This window comes from Seriola lalandi, unplaced genomic scaffold (assembly GCF_002814215.2).
Source record: "Seriola lalandi dorsalis isolate HSWRI2012SDOR001 ecotype SW California unplaced genomic scaffold, Sedor1 jcf7180002054437, whole genome shotgun sequence".
NCBI classification, from domain to species: Eukaryota; Metazoa; Chordata; class Actinopteri; order Carangiformes; family Carangidae; genus Seriola; species Seriola lalandi.
The window spans coordinates 168,911-195,287 of record NW_019524990.1 but is presented as its reverse complement, the minus strand read 5'-3'; the positions used below and the strand labels follow the sequence as shown (position 1 = coordinate 195,287).

General features: G+C 36.4%; 2 protein-coding genes across 2 annotated transcripts in view; one reads left to right on the top strand and one right to left on the bottom strand.

The window, feature by feature from the left end:
* The window catches only part of ar (androgen receptor), a 24,768-nt gene extending 4,859 nt beyond the window's left edge, over positions 1–19,909 (top strand). Inside the window, exons 2-8 of the mRNA XM_023410752.2 lie at positions 4,133–4,284; positions 4,498–4,614; positions 9,032–9,310; positions 9,887–10,031; positions 12,337–12,467; positions 12,581–12,732; positions 16,103–19,909. Coding sequence (XP_023266520.2) covers positions 4,133–4,284; positions 4,498–4,614; positions 9,032–9,310; positions 9,887–10,031; positions 12,337–12,467; positions 12,581–12,732; positions 16,103–16,261 — 1,135 coding nt within the window. The 3' untranslated portion in view covers positions 16,262–19,909. The remainder of the gene's footprint in view (positions 1–4,132; positions 4,285–4,497; positions 4,615–9,031; positions 9,311–9,886; positions 10,032–12,336; positions 12,468–12,580; positions 12,733–16,102) is intronic.
* A 3,104-nt stretch (positions 19,910–23,013) lies between these two features.
* The window catches only part of ophn1 (oligophrenin 1), a 22,478-nt gene continuing 19,114 nt past the window's right edge, over positions 23,014–26,377 (bottom strand). The window contains exons 21-24 of the mRNA XM_023410759.2: positions 25,645–25,792; positions 25,290–25,340; positions 24,345–24,393; positions 23,014–24,197 (exon numbers count right to left, since the gene is read on the bottom strand). Of these exons, the coding sequence (XP_023266527.1) occupies positions 24,192–24,197; positions 24,345–24,393; positions 25,290–25,340; positions 25,645–25,792 (254 nt within the window). The 3' untranslated portion in view covers positions 23,014–24,191. The remainder of the gene's footprint in view (positions 24,198–24,344; positions 24,394–25,289; positions 25,341–25,644; positions 25,793–26,377) is intronic.

Sequence of the window (26,377 nt, the reverse complement as noted above, 5' to 3'; positions counted from 1 at the left end):
GAGCTCGAGTTAAAAATAAAAATAAAGGTTATTTTTTACTGCTTCACGCACTCTAGCCAACTGACGCTTTCACTCTAACTTTGAAGAAAAAGTGATTTCCACTCCTCCTTTGAGTGCTCACAGTTTGAAAAGTTTACATGTTATGTAAAAACAGTTGTTGTGTTTTTGAGAGAGCAGAAGTTTTCCTCCGTTTTATAGTTTGAATCACATTTCTACGTACAGGTATGAGAGAGCTGGGTGACTCAGAAAAAAGGTGAAATTTTGTAGAAAAAAGGTTAAATTTTGTGGGTTTTTAAAGAAAATTCCAATGCATTCCTAATGCATTATTTATTCCCAGTATTTTGGGAATAACTTTGGGAAAATTTGGAATTTTAACACCAAAAGTCATAGCACCTCTTTCAGGATCAAGACGCACGTTTTGATGTATATATTACCGGGGTTTTCTCAAAGCTGCGGGACAAGTTACGCGCCAAAATTTGGCGGAAGAATAATAATAAGCCTGAGGAACTCCACCCCGAGGCACTCCTCTCAGCTATTCTAGCTGTAGAGGAGTGCCTCGGAGCTGAGCACCCGTGGCACTAATTATGCTGCTACAAGGACAGAGACTTTGATGGGAATGAATGGAACACTAACACTTTTGGTGGAAATGCAGAAGAGGAACATGCATCAAGGCAGTTCTGTACTGAAGTGCCATTGTTAGAGGCCTAATCAGAAAAATCAGTTGAAACAGGGAATATCATCTTAAGACTGTAGCTTCTATGAGTTTCTCTCTTTTTTTTTGATGATGATGATGATGATGATGAGGAGGAGGAGGAGGAGGAGGAGGAGGAGGAGGAGGGGTATTGCGTCAACGGTCTGTCTGCTGAACTTTATGTGTCACCAAATAGTTAAAATATCTCGTCTGGCCTGAATGAACACTTCTTGTTTCTGCTGCTGGGTTTGCCCTTATAAGACTTAGTTCCTCATAATTATTTGAAAAAAAAAAAATAGTGCTGTGGACAGAAATGTCTGCTGCAGTTTCACCTGCTCTGAATGTGCGGAATATCAAGAGTATAGAGTACGGTGCCATCTGAGAAAACATGAATGTGTTTTACATGTTTTTGCAACAAATGGTAGTTAAAATTGTAATTCTGGTCATGAGGACCATCATCAAACATTTTAATGTTAAAAATAGTTTTAATGATGTGATGGTTTATTGTGAGTTCTGTTTTTTAATCACCTATTTTTTTGTGTACAGTTTCCGGCACTCTGCAAATGTAATAATCATGATTTCAAACTTAGCAGGTCTGGAATTGTTTGACCAAATAGTTCTGGCTTTACTTAAGCATTTTATTAGAACTGTCACACAAAGAGACAACAGATGTTAAAAGGTCCGTAGCAAAGAGCAGGATTTTGTATAGCTCAGATTTGGACTTGTAATGAAGTGAAGATCCACAATGTGCGGTGAGAAAAGCTCTTACATATAATAAACAGTGAAAACTGCAGCGAGAAATCTACAGTAGTGGCTAATAAGTACAGTGATAATATTTATGCTTACAATACATTGGACCTGTCCACAATCCCTTACATGGGCCAAAATATGTCCTGCTCACCCGACCTGTATTCCCCTGACCAATGAGGAACTGCATACTGTTACCTCACAAAAGAAAACAGATGAAAACAGATGTTAGTTGAACTACATTGCTAGAGTAAGCACAGTTTCCAGGTTCACATTTTTACTTCAACTTCAGTTTTTTTATGAATGTGCATTAGTTTAGAAAATGACAGAGTGAAATGAGGCAAGTAAATAACAATCTGAAGCAAATCATGGGATTGGCCCATTCATCATAACAGAAGAATAGTATATATAGTAACATTAATCCTAATCTTTTGCTGCATCAATCAAACGGTATTGCACACGGATAATAGTTTTTACTTATCTTTATAGTTAGAAAAACATTAGACTCATACAAAAATCATTCTGTTTTTGTAAATTAGAAAATTGTGCTTATGTTTTGACCAAACTGTTCCAGTAACAGTCTGATGTAATTGTAATGGGAGGCATTTACCTGTATATGGTCAGTGAATATCTGTGTTTCTGCAAAGTATTTCATTTAATTTTATGATGTATATATTTGTGATACAATAATAATAAAATAATTAAAATAAATAAAATAGAATATGTACAAGTATACAATATATCTAGTGTCTCTTGCACTCCAAATGTGTGGGTTAACATTACAATGATCACAATGTAAACAAATCAGGTACTACACCAAAGTACATCTCATCAAAGATGAAAAAATAGGTAGGATTTAAGGCCGTATGTCAAGAGGTCTTTCAACCATACAAGTAAAGTAAGAATTAATATTTATATTCTCAAACCTGGACAAGAAATATAATAATAATATCATATAATAATATAATAATATAACAGATAATAAAAAACATGGCATTAAAAAGAGTAATAACATAAAAACTATATCAGATATGATCCATCTGTGAAGCTCTACTCTTACATCTACACCAGTATCTTTCATCCGTACATACATACTCACAGGACTGTTTGGTGTTAGATACTCCACACAAAATGACGCAGTTGACAAATTGTTGTACAATGGAACAAACAACAACTGATGTTTAAAGTCAGATTTTCTAGTCACTATGTCTGGGTTAATTAAACCATGTTTATAAGTTATGTTCATTTTGATGAGTCCACCTGATTGAATATTGATATTGTTCAAATGAGTATGTATACACTGCACAATTTTGAATCTTGCAATTGTTTAATGGGACAACTGCTTAGGTCTTTACAAAATATGAATAATACTGATTGATCTTTTGATTTTTTCTAAAAGTGGTTTTATCACCGTGTTCTAACAGTAAAATTTTTCAAAGTAGAAACAGTTCTGTGAGCTACACTGTATTTAAAACTACTGAGAAGCTGGAGCAGTAAGTTATTAAAAAACATATTAGAGGTTATACTAGTGAGGTTATACTAGTGTAATACCTCAAATAAACATATTAGAGGTTATACTAGTGTATAACCTCTAATATGTTTTTAATAACTTACTGCTTATGGAAGTAATGTTTTAGTCAGGTGGGTTATAGAATTGTGAGTATCACCCTACAGTTAAATATAATCAATCTGTTTTAACCTGTAGTAGCTGCACTGTGTATTGTTAGCAGTTGCCTTTGTTGATCTGTGCCCTCAGAGAGTTTTTTTTCACATTTATTGCTGATGGATCCAGACCACATAAGAATTCAGTGTCACTATTCATCACCTCAACTCTCCCTGTTTAACCTACCACATCATTTCAATCACAGCATTGACTGGGTGTCATTCTAAAGAAAGATAATTACAGGTTTCATAGTTTACTGTCATGCAGGAATTAAAATTGAAAAAGAGAGACCTTTCATACATACTGAACAACTTAAAGACTAGATCTATATTGTGATTCATTTAGATTTTGTCTTGTAATTTCAATTTCCCAGTTTATATAAATCGTTTTTTCCTCTGTCACTTAAAATCAATCAGGACACAGCAGAGGGTCTTCATTTAAGCTTCATTTTCGTCACTTTTACACCAAACCTTGCTATCTGAGTTGCACGTCACAGAGGCAACGTTATGTCTCTGCCTATTCCATTCTCTCAGTGTTCAAGGCTGAGGCTGGACGCCCGTCATGGCTCCCCCCACCCCCTACTTGGCTGTGGTGTTGGCGTTCAAATCTTTCCCACACCATCCTAAGTCATCACAGCCTCTGCAGTCCTTAACTCACACGGTGAGAGGCTGCAGCATGGTTCTGGCGAGTGAATATTAACTGCTTTGTGGTTCCATTTTGGACAGAATGTAATGAGTAAAAAGTAATTATGGACTTGTTGAATTCAAGGTTAGGTTTTATCTCAAATGACTATTAATTTCACAAGATATTAAAGTTACAAAAAACAGACACTAAAACAAAACTAGTGAATTACTAAAACAGTATTAGTAGTAAAAATATATGAATATGCAGTACTATTATTATTATTATTATTATTATTATGACAAACAATCAAATGTCAGTAATCAGTAGAAGCAATTTGTTTCATCACACCGCATGTTCAATAGCTGTTCATGGTCTGTAAATGTCCGGTTTCATGTGTTTGACTGCAGGCTTGAGGCTGGCAGAGAGCACCTGTTCCCCATGGAGTTCTTCTTCCCACCACAGAGGATGTGCCTGATCTGTTCAGATGAGGCATCCGGCTGCCATTATGGTGCACTCACCTGTGGCAGCTGCAAGGTTTTCTTCAAAAGAGCTGCGGAAGGTAAAAAGCTAAATGGTCTAACTTGGACTGGGAGTTTGCCCCCTCCCCATGTATCCTCACTGTTTGTTTAACATATTATTATTATTATTTCTTTTACAATTTGATACAAATATTCAGCAACTAAATCTGTTTTCTTTTCTTTAATTCGGAATGATATTTACAGTGTTTTACATTTCAGTCACTGTGGTATCTGTGGTTTCTCTGTCCATGCAGGCAAACAGAAATACCTGTGTGCAAGCAAAAATGACTGTACTATTGATAAGCTAAGAAGAAAGAATTGTCCGTCTTGTCGGCTGAAAAAGTGCTTTGAAGCTGGAATGACTCTCGGAGGTAGGGTGGATTCATGTACTAAAATCTTTTAAAGAAACAATTATCATTTATTTTTATTCCTGCAGTTTATTATAGCATTACTAATCACAAGCTATTTTTTTCTATCATCAGTTGTATTTCCCTTCAGACATAGTATATGCACTACACTATGAATATACATTAAGATATATACATTTGTGCAACGTAGACTATAATAAAAACAGTATATTACATACTGTATGGACAAAGCATACAGCAGAGAAAGTGTAGTCCTGAAAGTGAAAGTATTAATGGTTTCCCAAGACCAAGTACTTTATTCTCTCTTCACTGCACATCTTAGCTGACTCTCTTCAATTGCAGCATCATCACAATAGGGGATGTTACTGATAATCAAGCCCCTGACTGAGCTACCATGCAATTTAGACCTCTTCCATTCACTTCTTCTTACTGTCACCCAGACCTGTTCGTCATATTAGGCTGTAAAGATTGACATGTAGTGGACTAATTTTAGTCTTGTGTTCAATTTTCACTCTCTTCCATTTTCTCATTCTGTTAACGGTGAAAATTGTATGGGAAGCACAAAGCTGACATGAGACATGTGAATTAAAGTAGCAGACATGCTGGTAATTTCACCACCAGTCACTGACAAACCCATGGAGAGAAAATGTGATCTAATGCTGTGATTGTCAGTAAAAAGGCACACCTTTTCTAGTTGTGGCTAAAAAGATCCTTTCACTTATGTTCTCATCATGGACATGTAATTCACTCGCGGCATTTCACAGGAAAATTTATGACAATAATTTGTAGCAGTGAAGGCAAAAAATTTATACATTTGGTTTTATCATCCCAGAGGATTTTACTCAAAGTACTTCAAGGTAAAGTCATGAAATACTGAGAGAAAAAGAGAGGTCTATGCTTAATTTATTACAAAATGACAAATACAGTATATTGGCAGTTACATCAATTAAATTATAAGTATCATTAGATCACTGTTATTTGTTTCACTCCTAATAGTTTGGACAGTCTGAAGAAAAGCATTGAAATCTCTGAATCTTGCATCTGTTCAAGACTGAGGGGCATCACTGTCTTGAATGCTTAAATGCTTGTGTAGCAGTAATGACTTAGTACGGAGGTCCTCCAGAATAATACTGGGGTAATACTTTGAGATTACAGAGGTAGTAGCAAGAAATGTACCTTTAGTCAGTGGAAGTGACTGATTAGTGCTTTTAATTTTATGTCTTTGGCCATATACATAAACAAAGGCCATATGTTAGCTCTCATAATTACTTTAGGTCTCTGGATCAATTACTTAGATAAAACAGTCTGTCCTTCTCAGACTGTATGGGCCTTGCTTTTGATAACATGAAAAGACAACACCGTCAAGCTGAGCGTACAATTCATCAACAGCTGGAGGAGCTGATGCTACGCTATAATTCAGAATTCCTGTAACCCTGGAACCCTATTCAACTATTGACCATCTCATCGCTTCCTCCAAACCTGCTCTTCAGTACCATTCCCCTTATAGCTGTGAAAAACTCCTCATCTTTTTCTCTGAGTCAACAGTGTTAGGAGTTAAATTAAGTCAATTCATCTCCCTAATGTTTTAGCAACTATGAGTTGTTTTTAGATTTTATCTTGTCATAGTTTTGATTTTGGTTATGCTTATGCACCAAAAATTAAGAATGATGGATATTTCACTGAAATGATCATATATAAGATTTTGACATCTCCATTATTAATCAGGATATTACAGTTACAATTCCAGGTGTTTATCATCATGATTGCCATTATTATGTGTCATATTAATACCCTTATTATTATTATTATTATTATTATTATTACCCTAACACAAACTTAACCTCAATAGTAAAAAGAAATCTGTCATATGTCAGTCTTTCATTACAACAGTATCGTCCCATGATTATCTATTATTATGAAGGTATTACCCCATTATTACATTACTATATGGAGCTCTAATGTAAAATGTTACCCATTGTAGTTATTGTTAACAGCTCATATAAGTTTATTTCAAAATTATGTTATTCCTATTGGAAAATGTCACATTTGAGTGTTGAGCTATTAGGGACTGGAAGGTTTATCCATTTCCTCTCACTTCTTCCTCCTTTTGTCAGACTGTCAAATGCAGTGCTCACTAACACACACATAAACACACACACACACCTGCCCAGAAATACAATTTACATCAGTGAGCTTCTGTCATAATGACATCCACAGCCTGGACACCAAAGTAAGAGCAAAGTGGGATCTGCAAAGGCGCACAAAAAGTGCTAAACTGAACGTCGTGTTTTTTGTGCAGTTATGATCTTGGCACAAAATGTGACTACAGTGAGAAAAAAAATGGCCAATAAATTTCACACGTGCAGTTTGATTTGAGGGAAAATTGGCTTGTAATGGATTAATCTACAGTTTATTCACTGGAGGTCAGTTTTAGCTGGAAACAAAGTAAGATACAGCCCAGTGTGCGGGTCGACCTATACACTGAGTTTGTATACACAAAGTTGAGAGTGTCTCGTCTAATTAATTGTTCCTCTGGACTTAATGTGAGTGTAACAAAGACCGTGCTTGAATCCATCATTTGGATATCTCCTCTTGTGTATATTGGCCCCAGCTCAAGCATGGGGATCTTAAGGTTAGCTCAACCCAACCTATTTACACTGTACTCTGCGAAGATCAGATGCCTGTCTGTGTCACAGTCAAGAATCCCAGGGAGGAATTTTTAATTAACCATTTTTCTTTCAAATGTTTGTTATTGGATCATGAATGGAAATGTGAGACTTGCAAATGATCTTATATAATCTGCAATTTGCTACTTCTGAGAAAGACTTAAGTCGTATCTATAACTGGCAATTCAATATTTATCAGACTGAACTGAAAAGCCAGGCCACAGTTTTAATGAGACGTTCTCCACACAAGAGGCAATAGCATGACAATTAACTGTTATTTTTTACTGTCAGTCAACACCTATAAAAGGGATTAAAAAATATGTTGCCTCATATTTTAATTCATAGTTTTTTTACTGCCTAAAGATAAATACATTCATTTTCAGAGAATTAGTTAATGAAATTATGTCAATTTTTATGATTTTGTTGAGCATCCCACTTTGACAACAAATGTCTGTCTTGAATGCACTCAGCACATACTCACCACTTGTATGTGTCTGTCACTCACACTCCAGCACAGCTCTCATTCTGAAATAACAGGCTGAGTTGAAATGACACTGTTTACAGCCCTGTTACATGTGGACAAAAAAGGGAGTCAGGGAGTGTAGTAAATGGTTAACCATCCTAAACCTGACTGTTAAAGAACTATTGTAACATAATTATTCCTATGCTCACTGTATATGGTCCATGCGACCAAATCAAAGACCCAGCTCCAATTTACTGTAGTTTATAGGTGCAGGTTGCCATATGGAGCAGCTGCCTCAGGGATTTCAGAATTTTTGAGGAAAGTAATTGTAGCTTTGTCATTGCTTAAAAAGAGGGAGTAGGGTTTTTATATATAGATTCAGTATCATTTTGAGATTTCATTGTCTTTCATTTCTGTATGTTTTGTGAATGCAAATCTGTAGGATTTACTGAGTTATGCAGTTACACGATATCTTTTTAGGACTCTACTCTACATCTGTATTGCCAGGACTCACTCATGATGACCACATCCCTTTCCACAACATGAGGCTCATCTGGTCCGAGATGTTCTTCCAAATAGGATTTGATTCAGTATCTTCAAAGCTATTAGCAGATCAGTATTGAGTATTGTTGGATAAAATTGGTATTTCCCTTAAAAGGCTTATTTAAAACCCACAGTTGCAGTAGGAGACATTTCTAAATGATGATTTAGAAAGTAGAACTAATTTTCAACAGAGAAGTTTTGGTTGCGCAATTTTCCTCTAATGCTCAGAGGAGAAAACAATAACCCACAGTGTGTATACAGACACATTGTCTTGTTTAACAATGATGACCTGAGGATTTAAGTGATTGATTTTGAATCAAATCAGCTGAATAACTGTGACCATTTTTGAAAGGGAAACCCTGAGGAATGAACCTCCATCAATTCATTCTGGGTCTTACATTTAGCTGTAACAGGTAAAGTGTGCAGTAAAGACCTCAAAATCAAAGGCAGAAAATCCATCATCCATCAAGTCTTTAGAGTCAGAGCAGCTGGATTCACCAATCAAATTCAATCAGATGTGTCAAACCTGAACTGAGGGGATTAAACAATGTGCAAAAAATATGGTCTGACTACAACTTTTATCCCTTTATTTCCTTGTAATTCCAGTCAGGTGGATTGGAAATTGAAGATCAGTTTGATTTGTAACTTTCTTTGCTACGAAATAGCATATTTATTCATTGTCACAGCTGAAGTTGTAACCTTTTAACAACTGAACTGATTCTCAGGTTTGAGTCTCCTTTGTTTGTAGCACGTAAACTAAAGAAGATTGGTCAACAGAAAAACCCTGAAGAGGATCATCCTGTGCAGGACGCTGCAGAGGTCATCCAGAGTATCTCTCCTAAATCAGGCCTGAACTTGAACTCCCAGCTGGTCTTTCTCGACATCCTGGAGGCCATTGAGCCAGAGGTGGTGAATGCAGGACATGACTATGGCCAACCAGACTCAGCGGCCACCCTGCTCACCAGCCTCAATGAGCTAGGAGAAAGACAATTGGTCAAAGTGGTCAAATGGGCGAAAGGATTGCCAGGTAGGACACTGGTTGAGATTTTAATATGATCAGCAATTTCCTGATAAATCCACCTGATAAATGTAAGTTCCTGAGGGCAAGGTTTTTGGCAGCAGAATGTTTAACTAAATTAATTAGCTGAAATATGATCTGAGGGTAACTGCATTAAGGTGATAATTGTGTATAAGACACTGATCACAGCAGTTTTAAATAAAGTATGAAGTCAGGAAATAATGAATTGTAATCCATCTCATTTGAACTACCAAACCTGTGACTACTGTGACACAATGCAGTGAAACTCCTCTTTTGTATTTAATAATAATAATATTAATAATAATAACGTAATTTATACAGCACCTTTTAAAAAGAAAGTTTACAAAGTGCTTTGACAAATGAATCAAAAGTAATGATGGTCAAAAGCAGGACAGACAAATGGTAGAGTTACAGAGGGAGGACAAACAATATAATTTGTGGTCTTTCATCAGTTTTCTCAGATATGAGAATGATATTGGGTAAGATTGTGCTCACAGACCTGGATATATATCTATATATATATATATATATATATATATATATATATAAAATCTCTGTCCTTAGGTTTTAGAAATCTTCATGTGGACGACCAAATGACTGTCATTCAACATTCATGGATGGGGGTGATGGTGTTTGCCCTGGGATGGAGGTCATATAAGAACGTCAATGGCAGGATGCTTTACTTCGCCCCGGATCTTGTGTTCAATGAGTATGTACAGCTATGAATTCTTGAATTCAATTACATACAATGTTCTCTAAAAGGCTTTTATCAGGGGGTGACCCAACATGCTGTGCTTCTCATTATGTTTAAAGATCACCCCAGTGAGTAAGCTGGTGCTATCATACATAATAAAGACAGTATTCTCTCTCTGTCTTCATCCCCTTCTCTCACCATCTTTCTGTGATTTGCTTTCCTGCCTGTGCACAAAGACATCTCTAGAATTTCATAAAAGTAAAGTACAGATGGTTGCAGGATTTTTAGGACAGTGTTCATCCAATTCCCTCCTTAGGTGTTCTTTTGTTACTGTAGGATTAAAGTAAGGAACATTAGTTTTCAGCATTCAAATTCACATGGACCTGGTATTCGAAGCTTATTCATATGAGGTCTAAGGTATATTAATGGTTACACAAACTTATTTAGTATCATCAAATGTTTACAGTATGTATGCGATGATTGTGTTCATCTACTGCAACCAAACATTTGTATACATAAATACATTGGATGAATCTTTCCTAAGTCAGTATATTGCAATTTATAGATAAGGAAAAAACCGTAACCCTGATTTTTATAAATTTTAGAATAAATTGTATTTCATTTTTATAATAACTGACAAAATAAAGATATTGTGATCATGACCAGTTTTAAAAGGCCAGAAATCTTATATTAGGATTCGGGCAACATCTGCTCATGTTGCATACCACATTTGGTTTTAATGGCTTCAATTTTGCAATAATAGACCTTAAAATCATCCTCTGTTAAAAGGCAGAAAAATAGTTAGACACAAGTCTTCAAAGCAAGAACAGGTGTCACAGTCAGAGAAAAGTGATCAAAAGAAATTTAAACATATACCATAATTACAGTATCACATTCACAGCTGCCCTATACTACCGTGTGTTATTAAGCTTTGGTTAATAACTTGTGGAGAGAAGTATCCCTGTTGAATTTGCAGAAGTCCCCAGTAAGAATTGATATTTATGAATATAGCTGCCTACAGGTTGATGAAACAACCTTATAACTGGGAGATAGCTGACTCAATCTTGATTTGTGCAGGAAGTGAATGAGCAACAAAACCCAAACTGCTGCACTGAAGCTGCTTGGTGATCAACAGATATGACTGTGGCAGGGAACATGAGAATTTAGTAAGGCCTTGAATAGTAAAAAGCATCTCATATTGATGACATAAGTGGATACTTAATTGTAGAAGCCCAACATACAAGATAGCAAAAGTAGCCTACATTAAGCTATTTCTATTTAATTTCATGTAGAACTGTTAGACAGCCTTATATCTGCTGTTTGATCGACTAAAACCAAACTGTGTCACTTAATAAAGAGAGAGAGGACCATTAGTGGGTTGTTTTCTTTGTCTTTTTGCTGTTTTAGTGTCCCTGCATGTGACTCCACAATCATTATGCAAAATAACAGCAAAGTTTTTGACAAAAAAACACAAACAGTGTATGAATGTGTAATTGAGGATAACCTCAATATTATATTCTAATTAGAGGGTCCTTCCATTTCGGCACAATTTCCAAGTGGATGCCGAGATTATCCTGATGAGATTACTCTGTCATCATTATCACCATCATCATCATCGTCATTTAGTTTACACAGTCACTCTATAATTTAATAATTCGATTAAATGCTGGCCTGTGGATTTTATATATTTATACAATCACATACCTGAAACCTGCACCCATTCCCAGAGAGATGGAGAACATTCAGCTCTGAACATTAGCTCTGTTGCATATCTCTTTGTCTTTCAATTTTAGGCTCTTTCCTGTGGTCTGCTTTCAGTCTTTCTGTACTAAACTACAGTAACAGTAACTATCTGATTCTTAAATATGCCTTATTTCACCTTCATGTTCACAGCATGAAATTATGTTACAAAGTGTAGCATAAAAAAGGCAGAGGTGTTGGAAGAGATGCCAAAGTTTGATCTCCCACTGTTGTTCTCCCATGCATGTTGATATAATCATTCAGGCAAGTTGAACATGAACTATCCAATCACCTGAACTTTAAACCAGTAATAAATGACGGGGATTCTAGTAATGGATCAGAGCTGCATGTTTTCCACATCTTGCACCAGATGTCAAAGAACCCACAGCAGAAATCTGATATTTCAGATTCTTATACTTTCTCCATTACAGCATTTATAGAAATGGATCTAACCTCTGACATTCTTTCCTCTTTTGTAGTCATTCATTACAGAATAAATGTCCAATGTATAAGCAATTTATCCTTGCTTCTTGTGATTGAACTCATTCATTCACATCTCCTGACCTTTTTATGTCTGCAGACATCGGATGCACATTTCCACCATGTATGAGCACTGCATACGGATGAGACATCTTTCACAGGAGTTTGTGCTGCTGCAGATAACTCAGGAAGAGTTTCTCTGCATGAAGGCTTTGCTCCTCTTTAGCATTAGTGAGTACTGTCCTGTGTACTGAGCATCATGACATCAAAAGTTGAGCTGTCAAAAAAAAAAAAAAACTGAACCACCAAACATGTAGTCAAAAGTGTTTTTCTCTTTTCACCAGTTCCAGTTGAGGGTCTGAAGAGTCAGAAGTACTTTGATGAGTTGCGTCTCACCTACATCAACGAACTTGATCGACTCATTAACTATCGAATGACGACCAATTGTTCTCAGAGGTTCAACCAACTCACCCGACTCCTGGACTCGCTCCAGATGGTGAGACACCTTCCCATGATTTCAGCTGAATAATGTCACATGTGTATTCCTTTCCCATGTCACAACACGTGGCTGCATTTCAGTGAAAACTATAAATCAACAGTTGTTATTCTACCAATTTGCCTAAAGCATTTCTTGGTGATGCATACGCGCAGACCCGTCGCCAGACATCAGTCTTAAGGGGGGCATAAGAAATGCATGGGAGGGCACAATTATTATTAACCTACAGTACGTATATTTTTAATAATCCTATACTGTATTCGCGCATCATGTAATCATCACGTTAAACATAACCAACAGCAATATGACCAGGTATAGCCGACAACATCAGTCCTCATAGTTTAAAGCAATGCATTACATAGAAGCAACGTTATGAATATCCATAAAACACTGAAATATATAACAGATGTAACACCAGAAGCATCTCTCAAACATTGCATTTTAAAGCAGTCAACAGAGGGATATGCATTGCCATTAGACACAGACACACGCACGCACATACACACGCACAGAGACTTTAAACCTATCTAAAACCAGCATTATCTCCACGTAACGGCAATTGATTCACCACTAAAACCTCCAGCATATCTATTACGGCTGACATGTAGAATCTGTTGGGAGCCAGTTGTTCTGAATTTAAGAGAGTGGAAATCTCTTTCCCTGTCTCTCTACGTGTTTCTGAATCTCTCCACGTTGCTTCACAGGCTAAATGTTCTTTTGAAGCTGCATGCTTATTTAAGTCCTTGCCTGTTTCAATTGCATGTTTCCAATCATTAAATCCCTTAATGGAGAAGGTCGCGTCCGATGATACAGATTTGAATTTCCTGCAGGCAAAACAAAACGCAGCGTCCTTTTCCACCGAGTCCCTGTTCAAATACCAGCTAGAGGAAAAATATCGTTTTTTTGAACCAAACATTTTGCCTGGATATTTCTTCAACACAACCTGTTTGGGTTTGTCCGTGCCGAGGTCACTCACACCCACTGATCCAACAGGCAGTTGTGGCCCAAATAACTGCCCCAGTCGCGGTTGCACTTGACCCGCTGGTAGCCTCCGCTCCGAGGCCGCTGCAGGTCCCGCCAGGCCCCGGGTCGAGCTCCACGGAGCAGCGACGGGCTCAGACTGTCGGTCTCCTTCTCCAGCGACACCCGGAGGAGAGGAGACTGTTGCTGGGCTTTTCAACCACTCACGAATATCCATGATGAACTAGAAATGTAATAGTAAGCCGGTGAAAACTCATCCAGCTTCACTTTCAAAAATGCGCGGTTACTGTTGAGCGGCTACATTGACGCAGGCTACGTCACGTACATAGCGTAACTTTCTTTTCAGTAAGGCCGTGATAGGCTGTTGCAGTGTACATTCCCATCAATCAAACAAAATCACACCATTGTTTCTTTATATTTTTAATGTTTTAATGATAAATAATACAACATTAGTATTTCTCAACACAAAATTGGCTACTATGATAATATAAAATAAGAATTAAAGTAATCTCTTTAAGAGATCTGTGCCTCAAGTGGGGGGGCACAAGCATTTTTGGGGGCGGGCCAGGCCCCCTATGGCCCGCCCATAGCGACGGGTGTGGTTACGCGCATGAAGTTGCATACTCCAGGGGTGACACACTTTAAAAAATTGAGTGTCTGTGAGGACAAATAACAAAGGCACTGTGGATGAGCTGGTCTTCAGTTGCTTTACTTAAAAACGTTAACTGCCAACTACATCAATACAATCAACACAATAATCACAATATCAAAATGACTCAATTTCAAAAATGCAATAAAACTATTCACCAGATATTTACAATGTTAATTCTATATCATTTTACTATTTATGATTATAATCTTTACCAATGTAAACAATTATCGTATTCCCCTTTATATATTAAATCACAAAACAAGCATATTAATGTATCTATAAGAAAATCTCCCTCTTCCTATTTCTGCAGCACCGCAGCCTGAGCGCTTTCTGGTTGCCTAGCAACGGTAAACTGCACTGTGCTGTTGATCAGCTGCGGCTCGCGCTGTAGCTGTTATACACCGTTAACTAACCAGTTAGAAAATAACAAATTAACAAAACTATTGGATCTACTGACAAAATATACAAAATGTAAACCACAAAACACTGTAACATTTACTTCACACACACACACACACACACACACACACACACACACACACACACACACACACGCACACACATCTACCAGCGGAGGACGGCAAACTTCAACTCTCACCTCGCTTCCGTTAGAAACACTAACACCAGCTAACACCGACAGTTACACAATTAACATATAAGCAAGATTATCGAAAACACATAACAATACACAAAACAGAAAGCACACAATATTTACAACATGTACAACCGAACGCCCACAGCTTATATAGCCTCACAAGTGGTCTCGTGCCTGGAATACGAATGTTTAAAATTTTAACGCGGGGTGTCTGTAAAAATATAAAACATATATACATATAAACAACACACATTAATGAGTGGGCAATTAAATAAATAAATAATATTAAATAACTATCCTATGTGCCACACATGCACTTAAATCTAAGTGGATGCTGTGTTTTTAATAGCCCATGGAAAAACCCATGCTAGTACAAGCAGAATCTGAATGCATTACCTTAAAAATCTAACAACTGTTCTTCAGGGTAGAAAGAAGCCTAATCGATGAGTTTACTGTGATTCAGAGCTCTACAATCCAAACATTTTAGGCCATGCCTGTAAGGTTTATAGTAAGGATCTGGACCAACAAAGCAGAAAAGAGTGGACTGATGAAAAAAAGTTATTTTATTTAAAATCTTGTTGGGAGTAGTGGAGCAGGGCAGGCAGGTGTGACAAACCCACAGGTTGAGCAGGTTAACCGAAATCCAAACAGACATGACGAGATGGGGGCTGAGCGTGGCAGGTGGCAGAGGAATAAACCTAAGGCACAGGAATCTCAGGGTTACCGAAAAGTTCAACAAGACACAGAGCAAAATTGTTTCAAAAGAGGAAAAAAGAGGCCGTAGTGTCTGCGCGATGAGTTGGAACGATCTGTCAACGAGTGAAGAGTTGAATGGGAGATGGGAGCACGATCCAGGAAGCAGCGCCCAGCTGAACGCTCACACGCACACGCACGCGCACGCACGCACACACACACACACACGCACACGTACAGACGCAAACTCGGGACAAACAAACACAAGAGGGAAGGGAACACAGCAGAGAACACAAGGAAAACAGGGAAAGAAAAGGACCAAAAGGTCCTAATCCTAACAGTGCCATGACTATATCTTATGTTTTCATGACTCATGTTTCCTGAGTTATTGTTAAAACTCTCTGCTTGTAGTGAACTTAATTCAAATGATGTTGTCTCTTCTGTTTCAGATGGTGAAGAAGCTCCATCAGTTTACATTTGACCTTTTTGTTCAGGCTCAATCGCTCCCCACCAAGGTCAGCTTTCCAGAGATGATTGGGGAAATAATCTCAGTACATGTACCAAAGATCCTGGCAGGTTTGGCAAAACCTATCTTGTTTCACAAGTAGAAGGGGTTTTTTATATCAAAAACTGACTCAGCTTTGCTGCCTCCATAAACTGTAACAAAGGCTTTGCACTGTTTCCGTACATGTTCAATCAAATAGCTCATAGCCCTGTCATGTATTCATTATTTAATTTCAAGTTTTTTTTCCTTTTTAGCCATAATTGAGATTTTTGCTCAGAACTGTTAAAGCTTTTATCTGAAGAGCTGCGAGTGTTTTCAGATTGAGCGGAGATGCTACTTTGCAGTCTGTAAATAAAGATTGCAGACATCTGAAAGTAGCAGGGTTAAAAACATCAAGTTTTGCATGTGACCTTCATTATACATACACTTGATGAGGTACACATACATACAAAAACAAGAGAACATGTGATGGCCCAAAGAGTAAATGAGAATTGGATCACAGAAATAAACAGACACTTCCTGAAATCTGTTTTTAAAATGACTGCCTTCAAGAGCAAGCTCCTGCTTGTGAAAACGAGAGTGGTAAATACAACTTGGAAGGCATTTAAGTGCTTAAATAAGATGTGTAGGTTTTAGATTTGTTTTCTTTTGTTTTTTTTTATTAAACTTTGTAACAGATACAAAAAAAAATCCTGACATACTGGTGTGACATTAAATGTGGGATAAAACTATGGAGAAAAGACCATGGTCATTACTATGGCAAACAGTGTAGATATGATAGTCAGCTAAGGCTAATGTAAAACATAAAGTTGATGTTGTCTTGATAATTTGTGAAGAGTAAACATAAAACATTAGATTTGCTAAGAAAAAGGGATATTCTTGCAGTTAATGTGTAGTTAAGAATAAAGCTTTGTGGACATGTGAAGTCTCAATTATAAACAAAGATTACAAATTGAATAGAGTACTAGTTTTTGATATGAAAATCCAACTTATATATACAATAATTAATCACACCATGCTTCTCAACAGCTGGAGTTGTAGAAAATTATTTAGCGTTTCTGCAGTCACAGTTAGCAGAAATGTATTTGTTTTTCCATATTCAACTATTTGGCAATAAAAAATCTGTATACACTAGACTTTGTTCATTCAGTATTCTCCTAAAATCCAAATTATTGATGATTCAAACCCTCGATGTTAAAACCATGTCTTTTTGAAAGACAGTGGACAAGATGACAGCTCAGGTCAGGTGTTGTGTTTGGTAGTAGCCACACAACCAAAACCTCACATTGTGTATCTTAAGCATAAAGAGTTTTTCACTATTTGCTCTTGTCTACTTTTGAAATCACAAATGATGAGTAGTACAATTCTTCACTGCATAGTGTAAAAATTCAGCCAAGTCACGGTCATAAAAGAAACAGACTGAGTTACTGTTAAACATACACACATTGCTTTGAAGTCCTTCATCACTCACACGTGTTGTCTTCACACAGGGCATTGCTTTTGCTTGACTGAGCCAATGCAGCACAATGCAAATATCTCCAGAAGACACTTTGTGCTTATTGTCACTCTGCACTTCAAATATTGTCCCGTCAAGTTGCCAGCAAATGTGTTCGAGCTGTTTTCTCGATGTTACTAATTTTAAAGCATTAACTCATAAATATGTAGTTGGGAAACTTGTTAACGCAGGTAGTTGGCATAAGTGAAGTTGGAAAAATTATGTTGTTTTGATACTGTATTCCTCCACAGCACAGCTTCAGAATTAATTTATCTATGATAATTAAATAGTAAGATGACTTTACAATCCAAGCCAAAGGCAACATGAATTAGTTATTGACAATAAACTATATTCTTGTATCCTTGTATCTGTTTAGATACAGTGGCTGTAGAGAGTATTGAACCTCCCATCAAATTATTTATTTACCATAAAGCATGTAAATGTGAAGCAAAGACACATGGCAAATTACAAGCCTTTATTTTATTTTTACCAAGAGATTTATTGAGAAAAGTAAAATAAAGTCACCAGCTATAACACAATGCACTTAGTCTACAGCTCTAAACTGCTCTGCCGCCCTCCAACCTTGCCAGACATCATGGTGTTGACAGCAGCAGGGACTGGGAGACTTATACCCACACTAGGGAGAAAGGATGGCACCAAATACAGACAAATATTGAATGAGAGCTTGATTAAAAGATTAGGGCAGTAATGTGCCAACAGGACAAGAAATAATAAACTCAATAATCTCACAGTCAATTTAAACCTGGGAGTCCAGGAAGGCCCTGCCAAACCTCAGAGATAAAACCAAGAAAGAAAATCAGTGGAATGCTTTGACATTATTGACAAATTGATTGCTTGAGCGAAACTGATGAAAATTATTACTTTACAGTAATTTATTGAGTTGAATACAATTATCAATTTTTGCATAAACCATACACAGACATACAACTACACTTGACAGAGAGTAATTTAGACTGAAATTGTTTCTTTCAGTAAAAGAACTAGAATTGTAGGAGATTATAACTTTTCTCAAACCAGCTGTTCTGTCTTTATTACAATCCAAAACAACTAACTTCTGTGGCTTATTCTACATTGTTCAAACATTTTCAACAATGTTTTCTAACTCTGTAAATTCAATACTACAAGCAATTTCTTTTACAAGCTTGTAGATGCATGCATCATGTATTTGTATAACTGTGTGTGTAACTTTTAGCTTTACAGAAAGCAAAGCATGGACATCCATGTTTCCCTCCAATTACCTGTTTGTTATATACTGATAGTGTCATCATTGTTCAATGCACGGTACATCTATCAGAGGGCATGATAACTATATATTGTACAGTGATAAGTTGACTGATAGTTTCACAGTTTTTTGTAACAGATTCATTCATAAAGTTAAGCATGTAGAGTACTTTACTTCATCTGAACAAGTTGATGTCTTCATGTCCTCCTTTTGTCTTTTCCTACAAAATCTGCTGTGTGAAAAAGAATGGGGGAGAAAAGGGAATCCATGAGCTATGGATACATACACTTTGGTCCATGAGACTTGACTCCACTACCACAACCAATTATAGCCCTGAGACTTGAATAAATGTGTCGTCTGTCATTTGAGAAGCAGCAGTTCAGTATAAAATTGAAACTACACAGAAGTCTGATAAAAACACTACTGGAACCCAGATTCTTCATGTGAAAAAAACAATATTTTAAGTTTTGGGTGAGTTTTGATTAAATTCTAAAATTCAGATATCTATCAAGACTTCTTACGTTTCCTGAATGCACTATATTTTAAGACTGTCACAGTTAACATTTCCTACTCTTAAGCCCTGAAATTAATGTTGGTTTGAAATGATGTTGTAATTAGTTTTTTTAAATGCTGTTTAGCTTTATCATATATTACACGGGGAAATTTGAAGGCGTTATCAGTGCCACTGGACACACATCTCAATGAGCCATATACTGTCGATGCCCCTGTAAATTCTTGATACTAAAGCGATTTAATCACAGTAGATTACAGTTTTTGTATGATTTCAATGGACAATGGCCGGTATGTGCCCAGTGTACTGCAGATTAACGTGTTTTTTTGTACATGAAACAGTAACTGTATTGATTTGTTTAATGTCTGTTGTAGTGTCCGGATACTTGTCTTTTAAAGGCATCTCTTGTATGATTTATACCTTTTGTGACCTGCTGTGTGTTTTTCAAAGGTGTAAAGCTGCATCATCTTTTGAAAACAATTAAAATAATTCTGACTCTGAAGATGGGGATGTTTGTTTGACAGATCAAGTAACTGAACACTAAATGAAGAAGCACACGATAGCAAGGCATGAGGGCATATTAAACTAAATAACATTTAAGCCTTAAGTCCACTTACACTTTCCTAGTTTGTCAAAAAGCTGTCTTTGTCATGCTGGAGTAATAAATTGAGAAAAGTACAACAAATGTACATTAATGGAAAGGAGAAAAACTACAAGTACCACGTATCAGGTGCTGCATTCCCAAAGCCGTGGAATACATTAGCACTAAATACAGCTTGGACATCCAGTAAACATGGTGCATGCTTCAGTAAGAACACACATTCTTTTGTTCTTGTGTGTGCTCCCCTATGTAAAAGTCTTGCATTCGGCCGCATACTAATTTACTGAGGCTCAAGGTCAAAATGAATCGGTATGAAATTGGTGAGGGAATTTCCACAGGTCCTGTGATGTGGGCCAACTATCCACCACTGCTGAGGAAATTGGGATACAAGTTGGTGGAATGAGAGAGGCAGAGGAGAGGAGGAATGGCTCGGGCTGGCAGTGGACATTGGAATGTTGTGGTACTTTATTTGAAATGCTTATCAGGGGGGCAACAAGAACGCAATATGGGCCTTACATGTACAGAAATTAAAGTTGCTATTAATGATTTTCCTTCAAAAAAAAAAAAAAACTCCAGGAAAGGGTGACCTTCCAATAGAATTTTATGCAACATTTTGGTCAAACATAAATCCCCTAGTTATAGAAACTGTTCTGCCCAAAGAAATCACACTCTCCCACAAACACTGAAGCAGGTTGGAGAGAGTGATAGACTTTCTTATTTTAGACATATTAGTTGAATCAACTGTGGTTAAAATAATTCATAACTAACGCCATGAATAATAAATTAGTACAAATTTTCCAAAGTATTATCCACTACAATTTATACAAAATAGATTTAAAAATGAATAATAGAACATGTCTATCATTAATACAGTATGCAAAGAAGTATAAGTATTCAAAACTGTTGACAGTTGATGCAGGAAAAGCCCTGACCAACTTGAATGATCTTATCTGTATAAAGTGCTGAAGGTTCATGACTTCATCAAAGGTAGCAGGATATTATTGTATATACACTGTTGCTCATGAAGTTGGAATAAAATATTTTTTACCTCTTTCCATGAAATGATTGTGACAATGTGATTTATTCTTGACAGATAAAGCGTATATCTTCTCAAAATTTTAGTAGTCAATCTCTTCCACACATATCACAATGAAAATGAAACCACAATGAAACCACAATTAAACTGAGAAACTAAATTATTCCAACTTTATGGGCAACAGTGTAGTATTGTATATTTCCTTATACAAATATTATTATTCTGAATTGTTGAGGCTATTAGGTTATAAAATGAATGTAGAAAAAACAGAATTAATGGTAATAGACAAAATTATAAATAATTAGGAAAATCTATAACAATTGAAAGTACAAACAAGGAATATGACATACATTGGTTGCTATATTAGTGCAGATGAATTACAACTGCATAAACTCAAAAAGTAATGGTAAAGGCCTGGCATGTTGTCCTCTCATTCCCAACCACTAATGAAAATCTACATCCTACACAGAGTAATGACACGAATACTCTAGAGACAAAATTCCTAAATTCGACAGCAGCGCCTCAGATAGATGTTTAAAAGGTGGCACTCACAATGACTCCCTCATACATGGTTTTGGTATTGTGAAAACATTAGAAAGACTTGGGAGAACATAGAAAGATGGATTTGTAGAACTTGTGATTATAAAGTTTCGTTAATTGTATTTTTCAAAATGTTGAGAAAATAAGACACCCAACTCGATGGCAAATTCTTTTTTCCTCACTAGTCCATAAGAAGCTCATGCAAAACTGCACCTACACACACATACAAAAATGGAAGACATTCATGAAATATTACTTGAGTATTGAAAGGACAATGTCAGAGGACAGGTACAAAGAGATGTAATTTCACAAGATATGGAGCTCAATATATGAAGCTCTGTATACTGAGTGGAGCCATTACACCACCCAGTATTCATGAGGTAACTTTTGAGAATACTTTTGCTACTTAAATTGTGTTTCCTATTGAAACAGTATATTTGGATGAGAGTGAATGAAGGTCAAACCACATGGAGCTACATGACAGATTATGCTCCTCAAAGGCAGGACAAAATCACAGTCATAGTCAGAGGGCTCTATTAGAGTTGTTCAAGTACTGAACACCACCACAACAAATTCACTGCATGGGGGAGGGTGAACAATCTTTAAATATTATTTTCAACCATGCTACTGGCATAAAAATTTTACAATGTTTCCAATCAAAATTTTCAGCCAACCTTTTATTCCACATGGTTGACTGTCAGGCCTCCAGTGGCATGTTTTTAAGTAATACAACAAATATACAAAACGTCAGCAGCACCCATCAATCTAGAAAATTACTTTTTAATTTTGCATAATGCTTACTTGGCATCCAGTTCTGCACATATGTCACCTCGCCAACAACAGCTTATATCTGCATACAAAACATGTGACAAATGAATAACAATGAAGCCAATTACTCTATCACAACAGTGCTAGCTGTCACAGAAAGTGCTACTGAAACCTAATTAAATTTCTATGCTTTTTATTTTCCTTTTAATTGACCTACTTCCACTGATTCACCATGGATATCATGTAAAGTCATCAGCCAGAAACATGAGAGAACATTTTATCTGGAGTCCTCAGTCAATCAACCTTATTGTATTATATTAAATGTTTCTCAGATTAAGCAGTAGTAAGATGATACACCCTGCAAAAAATCTCTTACATGTTGCAACTCCTCTTGCACTTTGTACAAAATATAAGTTTGAATTTTAGCAACTTTACACTTTGACAAGTGAAGTGACACTTTTAATTAGAGACCTGTTAACACCATATTAACGAGTGATTAATGTTTTAGAGAAATTGAGAGAACACTTTAAAAAACATTCACTTAGTATAAATCTGAGACAGAAGTCATAAGACTGACTTCAAACATCAGCACACTGACTGAAGAGAGATAAGACAGAAACACCATAGAGTAACACAGAATTGACAGATCAAACACACCTCATTTTTGAGTCAAGTTAAAAACGCATTGTGTTTATTTTTCCTTTTTGAAAACCAGAAAAAAAACAGAATCTTCAAGTTGGGTTATGCAAAAATAAGTGTAAAACCAACATAATTACCATTTCAAGAAGAACAAAATAAAAAATAATAATAATCAGGAGAATCTGGAGTGTTATATTCACATATTGTAACAAACAGTTTTGACCTCTTTTTTAAACCCAACAATTAATTTGAGGTGCAATAAATTTAGGTAAACTTCAAGGACTCTCCTATACAACCTGACCTACAAAAGAGGTAAGAAGTGAGGGAATCTGTTTTTTAAAATTCCCTATTAAACTAACAAGCTTTAAATTCAGTGTAAATTCAAACTACACTGACTTTAATACAGAGTCACATTTTATAGCAAATACTTTTTTAATGCCTTTTAAAAAGTGTCTTATGTTGTGGTGGTGAGTTATGTCTCAACTGAATTATTCAAGACCATCTAAAATAGCTTTCACAGACATAATTAGTGCACTGTAAGATGTAGCTTAACATGAATTAATTTTATCCAGTTCCTCGAAACAAATTGAAATAATCTTTTTTTTCATGCTGGTTTGTCTAAATACTGAAATACAATCTTTAGCAGTTGCTTTTCTTTCAGCAGATCCACTAAAATAGCAGACAATAGTTTTTGTCTCAATGGCTTTACATGGCTACAACATTTAAAAGTTAATATTTAGACTAATATGTCACATTTTCAGACTAATAATGATGAAACTGATTGATCTTTGGGACATCTATTTCACACTCCTGAAAACAAGTGTTAAAATGTAGATAAGTCATAACCAAGTTAGTTCGCACATGTCCATTGCCCAGAGTCATTCAAACCACTGAACTTTAAAATGACTAAATATTATAATATTATTTGACAAAAGTGTTGATTGGTGTGGAAAGAAAAAAAAAGATTTACTCCATCCCAACTTTGGAATAATAAACACCGAGCCAGTTATCTCACAAGCTCATGCTCCTGCGTTGACGACATGATTCTTATCATTAAATTCAGTTCTATTGAGAACCATTACTTTAGTCTGTCACTTAACATCAGCATCAACTGAGTTCTTAGTGGTGACTCCCCCCATCTTAGTGTGCTCCAAACAGCACATGTAGAGGTCACATGATGTGTTCTAGGTCTCCTTAACTTCAATTCTGAGGAAACAAGCCATAGACAATCTGTCTCAAGTATATACGTTTAAATACAAAATGCAAATTTATTCAAGTCAATTAAACAGTTCATTAAGACACACTCAAGAGCCTGAAAATACTGAATAAATTTAAAATCACAGTAACTCTCACCTCTTTTTTTACGTTTGTCCCTGATGATGGTACTGGAGAAGTCGGTGGACTAAATTAGAAGGGAAAAGAAAAGAAAAATAAAAAATGCCAAATCCATTTATGATTTACAGTTCAGCTTCAGTTTAACCAACAGACCCCCCCCATGATCTTTCTTAAAGCGTCCCTGAGTTATAACAGCAATCTTGCAAGTTCATTGCATCTCACAGTGTCAGATGGGTCTAATAAAATCCATCTGTAGCATATGAGTTTGAAGGAATGTCAGATTGAGCTATGATGTAAATATATAAATATATTTATAAAATATATATAATATATAAAAATAATCTACCAAATACATGTCAGATCTAGATTTATCTATTGAATACTGTATTTACATAATGCTTGTATTGCACAGTGTTAGAAAACTGTGCCGCTAATAGAAGGTCCAACTGTGGGACAACGATCACTACAGTCAAACTGTGCTTCTTCTGTCCGAGGGACACACGTGAGCTTTATACGTCAGCAGAGGTTACACCTTCCCCTTTTTGGACACATTACCGTAAATTGTACAGACAAAAGAGATTATAATAAAGAGAGTTACACTTTCTATCATAAAACTCCCACAAACTCTTCCCACTCAGACATTCCTAATATGCCTGCCTCACTGCCTGTGCAGGGAGGGCAGCAAGGCCTTGAAAGTGGATCATGAGAGTGAATCATTAAAGAGCAGATGTGTTTGTTTCCAGCTAACGGAGACATAGAGTAGTTCACTTTTTATCATAACAATTATTGACCAATTAAAAATGTTCCTTTGTTCACAGCTATAACTTATAACACCTTTCTAATCATTTGCTCTGTTGTGATTTTATTAACTTTCATCTATTGTATACAAACTTAATGTATCTGATAAGTTTCCTGAACTAACGAGGAGGACAAACTGGAGCAAAGATAAAGAAAATTACGTACCTGCCAACTTGCCTCGAGGCATTCTCAAAAAACTTTGTTTTAGAGGCAACACTGCAGAATAAGAGGAAAACTAACATAAACATCTGATTCATCATGAATTTGTGATTCTTCTTTAAATCCTTTGTGATCCAGGAGTCAGCACCTATTCATTTGGCGACTGCATTTTTTATATCCACTTTCTACATCTATTTGTTACCTGCTGGTTTTTGGGTGCTACACTTGTGTGGTACTCTACTTTTCAACAGTGGAACATTTATTGGAATTCTTGACCCCTTCAGCATTTGCATACCCAAAAGTATCTTTAAAAAAAAGAGAAAAGAGGCTTCAGACTTTTGTATCACTGAAAAACACTTACTAGGATGTGGGCGTGCACTCACTGCTGGCTGCATTTTGGGGCTTTTGTGGAGTGGGGTATCTGGACGGGGGCTCAGGAGGCCTGACTGGGGGTCTGCAAATGGCAGGTTTCTCTGTGGACCTCGTTCTGGTCAGACCATCAGAATCTCCTGAAAAATAAAAACAATGCTGAAGCTTCATGTGACAGTGCATGGGACTTTGCAGGAATTAGGGAATGTGCAGGTGTAATTATGTAAATCCAACATCTGAGGTTATGGGGGGGCTAAGAGTTGTATAGGAACTAAACTAAAACCTCACTACTCTGTTCAACAGCTACTCCCTAACTCTCTCCGTCTGCCGTATGCTTGAAGGCTGCTGCAAGGTTAATGAGAGTAGTGAGAGTCAACCACAGCAGCCACTTTGTGAGCTGTGGCACCAAAACAACAAGCTGAAAATGCTGCACATTAAGTTATAATAACTGAAAATCCATAGAGTGATATATTGGACTGATACAGTCTACATCAATAAAATACTGTCTGGGAATTTAACAAGAAAGCTTACAATTCAGCAAAGACAAATAGCACTCATCTCTACACCGTCTCTCTTTTTCATTTTCCATTGATGACCAAAATCTTAGGAACACTGTTTATGTGAAATGAAATGAAGCTAAAAACAAAACAGTAATAAAAACAAACTTTTATTTCTTTAAAAATGAAAAAATAATGACTCATAATCTGGAGAGGCAAATCTGTAAA